The sequence below is a fragment of the Theropithecus gelada genome, chromosome 8, assembly GCF_003255815.1.
Source record: "Theropithecus gelada isolate Dixy chromosome 8, Tgel_1.0, whole genome shotgun sequence".
Taxonomy (NCBI): Eukaryota; Metazoa; Chordata; class Mammalia; order Primates; family Cercopithecidae; genus Theropithecus; species Theropithecus gelada.
In genome coordinates, this window is record NC_037676.1 from 135,307,546 (window position 1) to 135,323,173 (window position 15,628).

General features: G+C 47.9%; 1 protein-coding gene across 1 annotated transcript in view; it reads left to right on the plus strand.

Moving 5' to 3' along the window:
* TG (thyroglobulin) overlaps positions 1-15,628 on the plus strand; it is a 275,204-nt gene that overhangs the window by 154,434 nt on the left and 105,142 nt on the right. The window contains exons 38-41 of the mRNA XM_025393976.1: positions 862-1,081; positions 2,666-2,759; positions 5,067-5,226; positions 13,111-13,313. Coding sequence (XP_025249761.1) covers positions 862-1,081; positions 2,666-2,759; positions 5,067-5,226; positions 13,111-13,313 — 677 coding nt within the window. The remainder of the gene's footprint in view (positions 1-861; positions 1,082-2,665; positions 2,760-5,066; positions 5,227-13,110; positions 13,314-15,628) is intronic.

Consider the following 15,628-nt stretch of genomic DNA (forward strand, 5'->3'; position numbering starts at 1 on the left):
GGCACCAGTGTTGGCCTTGTGGACAAGGAGGGATTTGGACATGAAAAAATGGGCGGGATGGCCTCGCAGGCTGGGGCACCCAGGTCACCCGTGACGCAGAGAGAGGCAAAGCTCTGAACTGGTCCCAACCTTTTGCGCATGGGGTGTGGTCAGAGCTGGGGTTGAGAAAGGTGTGGCTTTGAATCCTACATCACCCTATATCATCTGTGATCCTAGCAGGCCCTAGGCCTCCACCTCTACATCTATTCCCTCACTAATGAAATGTAAATGTGGGCCTGTGAGCCCTACACTGCAATTCTGAAATCCAAAAGTCCTAAAAGTGGTTTTTTGTTGTTGTTGTTGTTGTTTTTTGTTTTTTGTTTTTTTGATAAATTTGCAGCTAACTCATTTGGCGGCAAAATCTGACACGGGGTGGCTGAAGAAATTCTATTCTTTACTCATCTCTCTCAGGATGAGTAACCCACACATCTCACCACAAAAATGATGGCTGTGTTTAAAGGTGGGGCCGCACTCCAGGCCTCCCTAGGGGATTGGGTGCTGTTTGCTTCTCTGTTCTTTCAAAAGGCCCCAGGGTGCTGGTAAGGGGTGCTGGACCTGGACCCATGTATAGAAGGGATTAGCACTGCATACTGTGCATTTCGGTACCTAATAAAGATCAGCTATCTTTGCCAATTTTTTGTTTGTTTATTTACATTGAAAACCTGACTGGATTTAAGCTGTAGGGGTCTGAATAAATGGCTGACATTTTCAAGGTACAAAAAGCAGTGATTTTTCTTTTGCTGAAAGCACATTCAGAATGCCAGTGGAGAGAGCACTCACTGAGGCCTCTCCCCTTCCTCACCCCTTTCTCTTTCCCAATAGGAATCTCTCTGCTCAGCTATGAGGCATCTGTACCTTCTGTGCTCATTGTCACCCATGGCCGCCTGCTGGGCAGGTCACAGGCCATTCAGGTGGGCACCTCATGGAAGCAAGTGGACCAGTTCCTTGGAGTTCCATATGCTGCCCCGCCCCTGGCAGAGAGGCGCTTCCGGGCACCAGAGCCCTTGAACTGGACAGGCTCCTGGGATGCCAGCAAGCCAAGGTATGGGTTGAGTGGAGCACATCTTGGTAAATACTCAGAGAAATCTTCTCCATTCTAATCTATCTAACTGGGACTCAGTAGCAGAGCAGTGCATTGTGGATAAAGCAATGTATGGAGGATGGAATATATTAGCTAAGGTATCATTAAGTGCTGTGACAGATAAACTCCTCGTATCAGTGACTTAACACTGTTTTGCTCATGTAAAGCCCATCTGGTGATGGAGGGGCCTGTATGCGCTGCTCCATGCAGTGATTCAGGGACCCAGGCTGATGGAGGCTCTGACTTCTTCAGCATGAATCTTCCAAGGTCCCCCAGATATTGATCCAGGAAGAGAGGCTGTGAAAGAATTGACAGGAGAAGTTCCCATGAAATAAGCTTGGAAGTAGGGTTCACACATCACTTGCACCGGTATTGCAGTGGCCAAGCTCTGCTTCCTGGCCACATCTGATCTTAATGAAGCTGGGAGACACAGCATTGAAGGAAAAGTAAATGAGCTAATGAAAATTTTCCCACTAGGAACAAAATTGCAAGTTTTTTTAAAGCACCCATATCCTATCTTCTTTCCTCATCGAAAATTTCATTTTCCTCTTTTCTATGTGTATATCACTTTAAATAGCAAGCATATTGAAGAACAATATTGTGATTTTTTTCTAATTAAAGTATACTCAGAGTACCTGTGAAAACAGCACTTATTACTGCTGCTCTTCTCCTTCCCACCTGAATCTCCTTCCCAACAGGTACCCCATGGCTCTATCCTCAGGCAGCTGTACCCCCCATACCCTCTACCACCTTGGCTGGCTGCTGAGCAGGTCCATGGGCCCATTACCAGATTGAGTGATGAGCTAGGAGGCTCTTGAAGTACTCCAGGAAAAGGATGATAAGGACTTCAGCTAGGATGGTGGCTGTGGGAGTGGAAAGGCATGGATTTCCATCTGCTCCACTGCTGGGAAACAAAAATAACAAATATGCATGAATTAAAGTGCCTTACCATGTTAGGATGTACCCATTTGACAGATGAAGTGATAGAGTCACATAGGTTTTGAGTGGAGAGTAGTTGAGAGCTTGGGTCATTGTAGTCCAGGGCTAGTGAGGATTGGGTGATGAGCCAAGTCACTCATTGGGTAGATGACCATTGTGCTGCCATTAGACATGATCACAGCTGTAGTCTCAGCTCTTATACTGGGAGATGCTCAAACTGGCACTGCAGGACTCTGTACTGGTGTAGAAAGCAGGTAGGTCACCCCCTCCAGAAGAGAGTCTGCACTCTTGGAGCAAAGAAGGGCCAAGGTCCTGAGTGGTTTTCATCATCATCTTCTCTATCTCAAGCTGTTGCATCAGCAGCCTTCTCTAAATTGATGCATTGTCTCTGGGGAATGTTCTTCCACAGGCCAGTGGCCAGAGAGTGGTGGGCACTCTGTCATTCCTTCCATTCACTGCCACTCCCATTTCCTGAAGCCGCCTAATTTCTGCAGAGCTGGTGGGATGCCAGGCTTTGGAATGGGGTAGTGGGCTCTGATTATGGTGGCGGGTGGGGAGGGGTAGTGATGGAGCATGTCTTGGAAGTCACCCAGTCTGTATCTGCAGGGCCAGCTGCTGGCAGCCAGGCACCCGAACATCCACGTCTCCTGGAGTCAGTGAAGACTGTTTGTATCTCAATATGTTCATCCCTCAGAATGTGGTGAGTTCAGAAGCACTTGCTGTGGTTGCCGTGAAGACTGTCCCATTAGAAATCCAATGTCCCCACTGTGGCCAGCAGAGTCCGGTCTCTTCCTCTGTGGCCTGCTGAGCTGAGGTTAGGTGATTTGCCTAAGGTCACTCAGCTAGTGAGTGATGTGTGGACTTGGTCAGTTGGTCCTCAGAGCTCATGGCTAGAACAAGTGAGTGGTGACCATGAGTGTGTGTTTTTTTCACAGTGTCAGGAAGAAGATTGTGGAAGTTGTTTGCAGTTTAAAGAGCACTTTTATATCTGTGATTTTATTGGTCTTCACATCCACTCTAGGAGGACAGATAGATTAATAGATCGATCAATCAGTCAACTGATCGACAGAAAAATGTAGCATGATATATTTACCCTTATCTTAAAGGTGCAGACCTGGGGCTAAGAGAGGCTAAGTGAGTCACGTAAGCATATTCAGCTGGGCAGAGTGGAGGCTCATCCCTGTCGCTGTGTTCCAGAGCCAGTACTCTTTCTCCTTAGGGCATTTCCCAGTAACAGAGAGTTTGGCTTTTTCTGCCTTGGGCTGTTCGGATTCCATCCTGACCTTGGGGGAGGAGCAGTGATGCCTCAGTCCAGATGGGCGGTACCTGGTCTCCAGGTGACAGGCCCTGCGCAGGAGGGGCCAGCCTCCTGGACACTTCCTGTGGCTGTCATTGAGGCAGGAGCTGAGGACTGCCCCTTCCTTCTGTGCTTTGCCCTTGCCTCGCAGCCACAAGCCAAATGGCCTTTTCCCTTGTTGGTGAGCTACCCAATAAAGATGAGTCAGGGTACTTTTAGGAGGAGATACAGGGCCCCTTCACTGATCTGTCCCACAGAAGAGGACAAATGAACTCAAGACCACTCAAGCTGGTCTTTCTCTGTGGCATTTAAAAAGACCTCATATTTGAAGAATCCACAACCACCAAGTGGTGACATCTGAGCTGGAATGTCACAGAGGAAGAGACTCCAGGTCAGCCCCTTCCTCTCCGTAAGGCGTTTCAATGAGTGACTCCACTGCTCTGCACCTCTGCTTTCACAGCTGTAGAGTGGGGTGCTTATGTTCACCATAGATTCTACCTCCTTGGGTGGAAGATCAAATGATACACTCTAGGCGAAAACCTTTAGCACAGCACTTATGGGGGCAGGTCCTCAGGCAGTGTTTGCTCTTGTGAGGGGACCTCTTTGTAGAAACATCTGTGTGTCTGTCTGAGACCATCATACGTGGAGTGGTGATGTCACAAGGACACAGGACCTTGGATGGAGCATGAGTTACCGGGTGCCTGCATATCCCATGGCCTGAAGTGGGGCCTCAGATCCCCAGCTCAGACACACGATTCTAATGTAATAGGGTCAGCCTACTTCCAAACCCTCAGCTCTGCTACCTCCTAGCTGTGTGATCTCAGGCAAGCCATTTAACATGTCGAAGCCTCTGCCTCTTCATCTGTAAAATGTGGATAATAAGAATCTGCCAACTTCATGGAACTGTGTGAGGCCTCATTGTAAACACCCGGCACAGTGCCTGGCTCTTAGTAAGTGCATACTAAACTCTAGCTCTGTGTTACCAAGATGGGTCCAGTCACAGAACACCCAAGGGATGCCAAGGACCCAGAATGCTTTTCTGGAATAAGCCGTGGGCCAGAACTGGGAGCTGGAAGGCTGTGTGGTACCATGAGATGGGCTCCAGGTCTGCAGGGAGCTGCCATCCCTGACACCTGCTCACTCTGCAATGTGGGAGAAGTGTCCTCACCTTTTGTGACCTTCAGTTTCCTTCTCTATGAATGGGATTTAGTAGTTTACTCAGGCTGCTATAACAAAGCACTGCAAGCTGCGTGACTTAAACAACAGAGAGATTTTTCTCAAAATTCTAGAGACAGAAGTCCAAGATCAGGGTGTTGCAGGACTGGTTCCTTCAGAAGCTCCTCTCCTTGGCTTTTAGATGTTCCTCTTCTCTTCCTTGTGTCTTTTTGTGGCCTTCCCTCTGTACCTGTGTCCTGATCCCCCCTCTTCTTATAAGGACACTGGTCCTATTGGATTAGGATTCACAAATATGACTTCGTTTTACCTTAATTACCACATTAGGCACTATCTCCAAATACAGTCAACTGCTGAGGTCTTGGGGGTTAGGACTTCAATGTATAAATTTGGAGGGACACAGCTCCGTCTACTGCATGGGGCTAAGTATGCCACAGAGTTGGCCAGAGGAGTCCTGTGTCAACCAAGAATCAGGCTCCAAGCATGGGAAAGGTGCCTTCTCCACGCTCTAGCCTCATGTTTCTCCAATTCCCACAGGCCCCAAATGCATCCGTGCTGGTGTTCTTCCACAACACCATGGACAGGGAGGGGAGTGAAGGATGGCCGGCTATCGACGGCTCCTTCCTGGCTGCTGTTGGGAACCTCATCGTGGTCACTGCCAGCTACCGAGTGGGTGTCTTCGGCTTCCTGAGTTCTGGTGAGTTGCTGCCTCTGGTGGGAGCTGCTGACCCCCTGAGCCAAGGCTCAGCCCCTTTTTCGCCAAGACCCATCCCCTCACTGCCCCTGCTCCTCCTCCAGCCAAACTAGGCACACAGTGGAAATGTTAGCACATTCGGGAGACCCTCCAGGGATACTGACACCCATAGACAAGGATAATAGTTGCCATTTATTGATAACTTACTACATGTCTGAGCTGCGCTGCTCCAAGTCCATTATAGGTCTTAAGTTGTGATGTGTGTGTATGTGTGAGTGTGTAGTTTAAAGAGGAAATTGAGGCCCAAGAAGATTAGAAACTGGCTTAAAATTATACAGTCAGGGAACAGCAGGGCCAGGAATTGACTTGCCCTGAGCAACCCTAAGGGATGAGTTATATAGCTCTTCTGCCCACAGGGAAGCCATCTGATTTGGAATCAGGGCTGTATCAATAAGGAGATTCTCACCTCCTTTTAATACTGGCCTCACTTGTGAACAATGGACTGTCCCCTGTCACAAACCTGTTGATCACCCTATCTAGCCTCCATCTTTCCCACTGACTACTAGGGCTGAAGTGAGCCCTGGACCAACCCAAATATCCTTCATCCATGTCTTTTCCTGCAGCTACCACCTGCAGCAGGGAATGTGTCAGCTGCAGTGGTTGGGGCAGACTCACTGGCCTTGGAATCTGAAGAGCCCAGGGCCACCTCTGGCTGTGGACCCTCGGACAAAACCTTTCCTTTCACCCAGTCTCAGTCGTGTCCTCGGTAAAATGGGGATAATTTTACCTGACTTCTAAAGTTACGACGAGGCTTAAATGAGGTAATACACGTAACAGGTTTTCAGAGACTTGAGTTTTGCACGTCTTCGAGGATAGTGACTGCTTCATCTCTGTTTCCCAAGGGTCTCATTTAAGATCTGAGATGTCCTACATGCTAAGTATGGGTGGGCGAATGGAAGATAGAGTGGTCAGAATGACCAGATGGACTAGAATGTGTGTGAATGTGTGGAGTCGACATCCAGCATGAGCAGAAGCCTGGATGACCACATGGTGTGAGGCCTTGGGTGCTGCTAAGAAGATTCTAGACGTATGAAATGGGCAACGAGTTAAGGCAAATGCAACCAGATGTCAATGTAGATGAGAATGAAAAACAGATTTTAGATTTTTTTGATGGGGAGCAGGATCAGCTGGGAATCCAAGGACAGACAGAGCTTCCCCTTTCCTGGCTCTGAGAGACTCTGAGTCCCTCATTTGGCCTTTCCAAATCCCAGTTTTCTCGGTGGTAAAAAGAGGAAAATTATTCCCATCCTCTTTCACGTATATGTAGTGGTGAGAAGTGAATATGGTGACTGGGGTTTTATGGAAGCTCTTTGGAGAGTGCTTCAAGAATTATTCACACGTGAGTTTATTTTCCTCTTTGAAGAGGGAAATCTCTTTGCCTGGGTTTGCTTTCCTCTGTGTGAACACAAGACTGACCATAATTTGTGCCATTGGTAGCCCCTTCCTCTAGATGTGGTGACATCAGGACTCATCCCAAGGAGCCTGGGCCTGGGGAGCTTTTTTCAGACATGGCTGTCTTGTTGGCTTAGAGCATTTCTAGACAGAAGAGAGTTTCCATATGTCATCTGTCCCTCAGTGGGCGGGGGATTATGATTTCACAGAGTGTAATCTTGTTGAGAATTCATGTGCTTCTGCAGAAGCAAACTCATTTTGGCTGCCGGCAGGGGCAGCCTTTGGGGAGGCAACGGAAGCTTCCAGAATACCCAACCCCACTCATTCCTGATGTGCACCAAGCCTGCCTGTTGATTTTGCTCAAGGGAAAAACCATCAGCAAGAGAGAAGGAAAGTTACACTTATGGAGTGTGTCTGTCTTCACCAGATATTTCTCCTGGATTACCTCATCTACTTCTCACAGGAGATCTCTGAGGCCGGCAGGGAGCGGCCATTTCACAAATGGGTCAGCGGAGCTCAGTGAGGCTGAGAAACATTATCGCCACAGTCACAAGTGGCATCCTGTGCCTTAAACTCTGTTGGTGGAACAGCAAGAAATACTGTAGTGCAGGGAGCTCCCTCAGATGGCTGGACATGCCCTTTTGATTCCGTTCTTCAGCTGTGCTGAACAGGGTCTGTCTTTCGCATTCGTTTAGCCACAGGCCATTTTCTTTCTTTCTTTCTTCTTTTTTTTTAAATTTTACTTTAAGTTCTGGGATACATGTGCAGAACATGCAGGTTTGTTGCATAGGTGTACATGTGCCATGGTGGTTTGCCGCACCTATTAACCTGTCATCTAGGTTTTAAGCCCCACATGCATTAGGTATTTGTCCTGATGCTCTCCTTCCCCTTGACCCCCACCCCTCAACAGGCCCGGGTGTGTTTCTGTATGTTCCGCTCCTGTTTCTGTATGTTCTCATTGTTCAACTCCCACTTATGAATGAGAACATGTGGTGTTTGGTTTTCTGTTCCTGTGTTAGTTTGCTGAGAATGATGGCTTCCATCTTCATCTATGTCCCTGCAAAGGACATGATCTCATTCTTTTTTTATGGCTGCATAGTATTCCACGGTGTATATGTGCCACATTTTCTTTATCCAGTCTATGAGTGAGGGGTGTTTGGGTTGGTTCCAAGTCTTTGCTATTGTAATAGTGCTGCAATAAACATACGTGTGCATGTGTCTTTATCGGAGAATGATTTGGTGATTCTTCAAAAATCTAGAACCAGAAATACCATTTGACCCAGGAATCCCATTACTGGGTATATACCCACAGGATTATAAATTATTCTACTAGAGAGACACGGGCCATTTTCTTTGCCTTCCTTCCTAGTCTGCCTCGTGTGTCCCACGTTCCCAAGCTTTCCAGTCTCTCACATTGCGCCTCCCTGCTCTTCGGCTCTGAGAGGGGAGCAAAGATGTTCACATCCTCATCAAATCAATCAGGAAACTGAGGCACAGAGATAGGGGCAGGGCAGAGCAGCAGCAACAGAGCCGTGATGCAGATTCAGGCTTCCTGCTATGGAGGAGCTGTCTCCCGCCTGCCTCAGGCGAGCTCAGAGACAGGACTGAGCCTGACCCTGCAGAGGCCAACAGGAAGCATGTGCTCATCTCCTGAAGCCCAAAGGGGCCAGTCCTTCATTCCAGTTAATCCCCCAATAAGCCTGTGACACTGGTACAACTGTTCCTTCTTTCATATATATATATATATTTTATTTTTATTTTTATTTTTATTTTTGAGGCAGAGTCTTGCTCTGTCGCCCAGGCTGGAGTGCAGTCGCCAGATCTCAGCTCACTGCAAGCTCTGCCTCCCGGGTTTACGCCATTCTCCTGCCTCAGCCTCCCGAGTAGCTGGGACTACAGGCGCCCGCCACCTTGCCCAGCTAGTTTTTTGTACTTTTTAGTAGAGACGGGGTTTCACCGTGTTAGCCAGGAAGGTCTCGATCTCCTGACCTTGTGATCCGCCCGTCTCGGCCTCCCAAAGTGCTGGGATTACAGGCTTGAGCCACCATGCCTGGCCCATATTTTTTAAATAATAGATTTTATTATTTAGAGCTGTTTTAAGTTTATAGAGAAGTTGAGCAGAAAGGACAGAGAGTTCCCATACACTCCCTTCTCCCCCTCCTTCTTCCCCTGCTATTCATAAGATGCTTTGATTGGGCACATGTGTTATACTTGACGAGCCGATGGTGGTGTGTTATGATTTACTCAAGTCCACAGTTTACCTTGGGGTTCGTCCTGTGTGTTGGACACTCTCTAGGATTTGTGGACTGCCTGATGTCCTGGATCCACTGTTACAAGGTCCAACAGGATCATTTTGTTGCACTCCAACTTTCCTGTACTCCACCTCTTCATCTCTCTCTTTTTCCAGTTTAAGTCATTGAAAATTGCAGTTCAGAAGATAGGTTTGGAAAGAGCTGGTTACTTTGCATGTCAGCCTCAGCCTAGGATTCTGCAGGGAATGTGGCTTTGCATCTGAGCGGGATGGGGTCTGAGAGCTGCTCTGTGGCTCCATGGTGCCAAAACTCTGAGCAGCTCCTTCCTTCCCCATCCCAGTGCAGGCTGCCTGTCTGTGAGTGGAAGATGCTAAGCCTTGCAGGGCGTCTCACATGAGATGAAGTGTGTGAGGACAAGCACCAGGACTCACCCATGTTCATTCCCCGCTTCTTCCCTAGACAGGGGCTCTTCCAAGGCAGGGTTGTTTTTTATCATTTCCTGGCCCAGTATCTGGCCAGTAGCTGGCACAGAACTGCCTCCTGATCTCAGCAGAGGCAGCCCTGTCACTCACAGAGCCAGGCTGAGCAGCCCCTCATGAGTATCATCTCGTTTGATAAACGTGTGCGGCATCTGTTGCTGTACCCCAGAGTGAAAACGGTCCCTGAAAGCCCGAGGCTCCAGAGGTACTTTGTGAAAGAGACCAGAGGAAAATGAAAGCAGAAGCTTGTGCCAGTCCTGAGGCCCACTAGACAAACGCATGCTCTCTGATGAAAAAAGGCAAACCCAGCCCAGTGTTTAAAGGGAGTCTTGGTTCCTATGGATGTGAGCAGTTGGAAAGGAAGCAGTTGCTGGGTGAAGGGAGGCCATTTCCCCAAGCCTGGACCCTGCAGCAGGACAGACCCCAGGGGGCATCTGGCACCAAGTCATTGTTCCTCTCTGTCTGGCAAAGCAATGCAGTGAAGGGAACAGGGGCGGTGGCGTCTGGGACACGGGAGGAGAGGCTGGACAAGGGGCCTATGGGCTCTGCAGGATGTGGGAGCAGAGGAAATGTGCTTTGGCCAAGACACCAGACAGAAGGTCCGGCTGCCAACGGTAACCACACACGCCATGACCTCATCGTTTCTGGGACACTCGGAGGCCTACTGAGCAGGTCTGCTCTCCTCTCTACCCAAAACGACTCAGAATGCTCCCTCAGCAGGTGCCCCCTCACAGGCAGGCTGGAGACAAGGACACACTGCTAAGAGCATCAGCAACATGTTAGAACCTAAACTTGTTCTATTTTATTAAAAATTAGTCTTCTATGGTGCTTTATGATAAGCACTGTTCTGTTCCCATTACAAGTATTAACTAATTTACTCAACCTTATGAGGAAGTGCTATTATCATCCCCATTTTACAGATGGAGAAAATCAAAGCACACAAACATTACCTTGTCCAGGGCCCCTCAAGGCTGTACATGGTGGAGCTGGGACTGCAGCCAGCTGGTCTGGCTTCATGGCCGCTACACTACACTGCCTCTTGTTGATGTTCTCTGGCAAGACCAGGGCAAGCATAGAACGGTGCTAAGGGGCTTCCGTCAGGTCGTTGAAGAGATCGAATGAGCAAACAAGAGCTAATTCAACAATGAGGGAGCAGGTGAATGCTTGCTGGATGCTCTGAGCAGAGGAGTAGGAGCCAGGAGGTATGGGGCAGATCAGGGCAGGTGGCAGTGGGTGGAGAATAGTGTTAGCGCAGGCCAGGAGGGCTTCCATTCAGGTCAGTTCTCCCTGTGAGCAGCTGAGACCAGTCCTCTGGTGTCTTGCCCCTGGGCCTGAGCCTCGAAGCACATCAGATGGGGCACAGAGTGTGCCTGTGGCATGACTGAGTGAGGTGGGACCTCAGGATGAGAACTGGGGATGAGACACACAGACTGCAGCAGAGGGGGCGGCCCCTGGGCAGTGATGGGGACCCAGACTAAGGAAAGCCAGGAAGAAGTTTGCACTTGATGCAGTAGGAATGAGGGAGATATAAAGGCTTTTTGAATAGAGAAATTTCAGAAATAAAGCACTGAAACTTTTTAATGCACATCATGGATTTTTCAACAAACATTTATTGAATTGGGTTGAATGTTAGGACAGAATTCTGATTGTGAATGAGGATTTGAGTCCCAACTTGATCTCAGATTCACTTCTTCCATCTAAACAAGCTCATTCCCTCTAAAGTTTCGGTTTTTTCACCAGTAAAGGAAAAGATTGGACCAGACATATTGGACTGTAATTGTTTGGTAATTGCCTTCTGCGTTTGTCTCTGAGGTTGTGTGGTCCCTAGGGCTAGGTAGGATCTCTCTTGCTTTCTGCCGTACCCAGCATAGTGCCTGATACCAGCTGAAGCCTAGTTCATATTTGTTGGATGAGTGGCCCCTTGAACACATGTTCACCTGTGACCTCTCAGAAGTCTAGACCCCAGCAGTCAACATTGGCCCTTATCATATAGTGGAAAAAAGCTAATACATGGGAAGGGAGAGTCAGGAACATTTTCTCTCCTCCTTATGCCTGGAATACAGGCTGTGGATGTCACTTTCCAGATTTGCAGGACTTGGTCTGACTCAGTTGGTGCCCTGCTTTCCCGGGCTGCCTGAGACCTTAGAGGAAACAAACACATTCATCCTAACAAATGGATCATAAGAGCAATCCAGAAAGTTCACAATGAGGATCATGTTCTACCAATGGCTTCACCAGTCCCAGAACACAAAATGCATTTGAAGAACTTCTGAACATTTCCACAGCTGGAAGAATAATTTGTATCATTATGCACTCTGAGCTAAGTGGAGTGCTCAGGCAGGCTGGAGACAAGGACACTCTGCTAAGAGCATCAGCGACATAATGTTAGAACCTAAACCTGTTCTATCTTATGAAAAATTAATCTTCCATAGTGGTTTATGACAAGCACTATTCTGTTCTCCTTACAAATATTAACTAATTTAGTCAACAACCTTATGAGGAAGTTCTATTATCACCCCCGTTTTACAGATGGGGAAAATCAAAGCACACAAACATGAACTTGTCCAGGGCCCCTCAAGGCTATCAATGGTGCAGCTGGGACTGCAGCCGGCCGCTGTGGCTCCATGGTGAGACCGTGGTGTTCTCTTCAACTTTGTGATTACTAGACTGGGGAATCAGGATGCAAGATTTTTCTGTTTTTTCTTTTCTTTTTTCCTATTTGGGAATATGGGTCTTATCAGTAGTTTCTTGCTGGATGCTGAATCCTGTGAATCATAACTATGGTGCCTCATGGAGAAACGTGAGGGGTCTGGAGCTCAGGGAGTGGGCTCGGCTGCTGACACACATAGGACTGTCACCAACATGTAGGTGGTAATGAAAGCCATGGAACTTGATGAGGTTCCTTAGTGCAAAGTCAGAAAGGAATAATGGGAACCTCAGATGAGATGAGAATGAGATCTGGTGTTCCAAGGTCTGACAAAGAGGACAAGTTAGTGGAGTAGTTTGACAAGGATCTACTGAATTCACAAGACAACCAGAAGTGTATGTAGTGTCTCAAAAGCCTAAGGAGAAGAGCATATTTTTGCTATACTTGTTTGTATCTAGATCATTTTATTTAAAAAAAAATAGTGCTGAGTTTTCAGCAAATGTTAATTGGAGTCTATGAAAAAGGAAAGAGATCAATTCAGTTGCGTGCTAATAAAGGCTTCAGATGATGAGGTGAGGGGATGGGTAGGATCCAGAGCCCCAGCCTGGCCTGGCCATTGTCGGGGACAGCCACCTGCAATAGTCAAAGACATGGGGCAGAGAGTTCACCTCCTTCCCACTGATTGGCCAAGCTAGTGGTGGACCTGAAGATGTGCTGCCTCTAATCTGAGCAAGTCCCCTCAGCTAATGACAGGGAAGCTGTGGCTCAGAGAGTTATAAGGACATGATCAAGGTCTCCCAGCTGGCAAAGGAGAGGTACAAAAACATAATCAAGTTCTCCTAGCTGGCTAGCATTCAGGCCTGTGTGTATCTGGTCTCAAGGCCCCTGCTCCTCCACTGTTCCTCACTGTATTTGGAACCCACAGTCCCGACCTGTGAGGACAAGAGCCCAGAGCCCCTGGAGGGGCCACGTACGTTCCTGCCCTAGACAGCACCATGATTTTCAAATCCAAGTTTGCAAAGTCACAAAGGATAAAAGGCTTTCCTCTTTTCTGAAGGGTCCGGAGAGGTGAGTGGCAACTGGGGGCTGCTGGACCAGGTGGCAGCTCTGACCTGGGTGCAGACCCACATCCGAGGATTTGGCGGGGACCCTCGGCGTGTGTCCCTGGCAGCAGACCGTGCTGGGGCTGATGTGGCCAGCATCCACCTTCTCATGGCCAGGGCCACCAACTCCCAACTTTTCCGGAGAGCTGTGCTGATGGTAAGTGGTGTGTGTTCCACCTTCAGTCTTACTGCAGATATGGCTGGGGGAGGTGGTTCGCCTGTGCTTCAAAAGTCTAACTGGTTTCAATTGCTTGGGTTTCCCCTGTCCTTTGTCCTGAGTGTGGATCCTGCTTGGAATTTTCCACGTATGTGTGATTCCACAATGCTAACTTTTTCCCACTCATGTCTGAAGTGCTAAAAATTTTAGATGGTAAAGTGTTTCTATTTCCCGAGAGTGGTTCATTAGGATTTAGTGATCTGAACCATCTATTATCTCTCTTGTCAATGAATGATGGCAAAGAAGAGAACTCACTGCTTGCAATTCTACTGAATGGTGTGAAGTGCCGGCTACGTGAGGATGAGGATGATGGTGATGAGGAGGAAGATGATGGTGGTAATGATGATGATGATGATGGTGATGATACAATGATGTTGATGATGACAATAATTATAATGGAAAAAATAACCTGGTTGGCCACTGCATACGCCCTGATATTTATTGATCTGTCATTAATTAGTTTCTAATTTTATGGCACATCCAATTTGTGCCAGATGTGCTGTGCATCTGGAAATGCCATGAAAAATTATACATAGCCCAGTTCTTAGGAAGTTTGTCATTACTAGGGGTTGAGGGACGAATGCTTAAAGTAGATATTTACAAGACGATCTTAGGGCAGCCCAAAGAGAAGGCCCCAACCAAACATAAGGGAAGGAGGGAGTTTGGATCAGCACATCCCTTGAGGGGAGTGTCTGAGCCAAATACTGAATGCTGGGTAGGCATTTACCTAGAGACAAAGTCCTGGCAACAGGGAAGGCTTGGAGGACAGAGCCCTGGTGGGGTAGCAGTGTGGAGGCAGAGAGGAGCCAGACCGCCCTGAACAACTTGGGTTTTATCCTGAGTCCATGGGGAGCCATCGGAGTGGTTTTGATTATTTATTTGTTTGCTTGTTTGTTTTATTTTATTTTATGATTTTAACCACTTTAAGTGTTCCGTTCATTGGGATTAAGTACATTCTTAATCTTGTGCAACCATTACTACTATTGCCAGAAGAGAACCTCTGTATCCATTAATGCCCACATCTCCTCATTCTCTGAGCCCCTGGTAACCTCTACTCTACTTTCTATCTCTATCCACTTGCCTGTAGTAGGTGCCTCATATTAGTGTAATCATGTAAGATTTGTCCTTATGTATCTGGCTTATTTCACTTAGCATAATGTCTTTAAGGTCCATCCATATTGTCAGAATTTCTCTCCTTTTTATGGCTGCATAATATTCCATTGTGCAGAGGGACCACATTTTGTTTATCTACTCATCTGTTGATGGACATTTGAGTTCTACTTTTGCCTATTGTGAACAGTGCTGCTGTGAACATGGGTGTGCCATCAGAAGGCCTTTAAGCAGGAAGGAAACGTGCTTACAGCTGCCCTTCAGGACAACCTCTCTTAAAGCTGGCTGAAGGATGAATTTAAGAGGGGCAATGCTGGAGGTGGAGAAAGCAATTAGGACACTGTGAAGTTAAGGAAAGATGGAGAATGACTAACTGCACCTCAGCTTTGCCCGACCTTTTAGGGATCCAAACTCTTGATCCTAGGAGGGTAAGAGAAGAATCACTGTTTGGGCACAACTGATGCTAGATCAGCATTATCACCGTTGCCAACACTAAGCTGTGTCACCTGCCACGCATCTCTCTCCATCAGCCACAGGAGCTTTTCATGTTCCTTGGAGTCCGTGCTCTGTTCTGGCCCATACAGGCAGTTTCCTTTGCATGGAACAGTTTTCCCCATCCCCCTCTTTGCCTTCCCTACTTTTTCTTTAGAGAAGCCTTCCTGACTTTTCAGCCTAGAACTGAGCCCTTTTTACATGGCTTGTGCTGCCTGTACGTCTCCTATGCAGCATTTACCAGGATTTCCAACAGTAAGTAATTGCTCTTAGTGCCAAAGCTGCTGCCTCACAAGACTGCAAGCTCCAGCCGAGCAGGGGCTGGGTGTGCCTTGCTCTCCATGGGACCCCGAGCACCCCCACACAGCACATCTTAGAGCCTGTGGATGTGCTGTAATTATTTGGGGGCAGCAATGAGCAGATGACTGGGGGAGGATTCAGCTGTTACTCTCAGGGGCCCAGGGACCCACAGGATACACCAGCTCCCTCCCTTCCATCCCTTTCTTGTGAGTCTTGTCCTTTGATTCCAATTTTCTGCAATCTGTCCCTCTGAAGTTGATCCATCTCAGTGGCAGGAGAATTGAGCACAAACATCTTTCAGTTCCTGGTGTTGAAAACAAACCATCCTGCATTGAATTGATCCTGGAGAGATT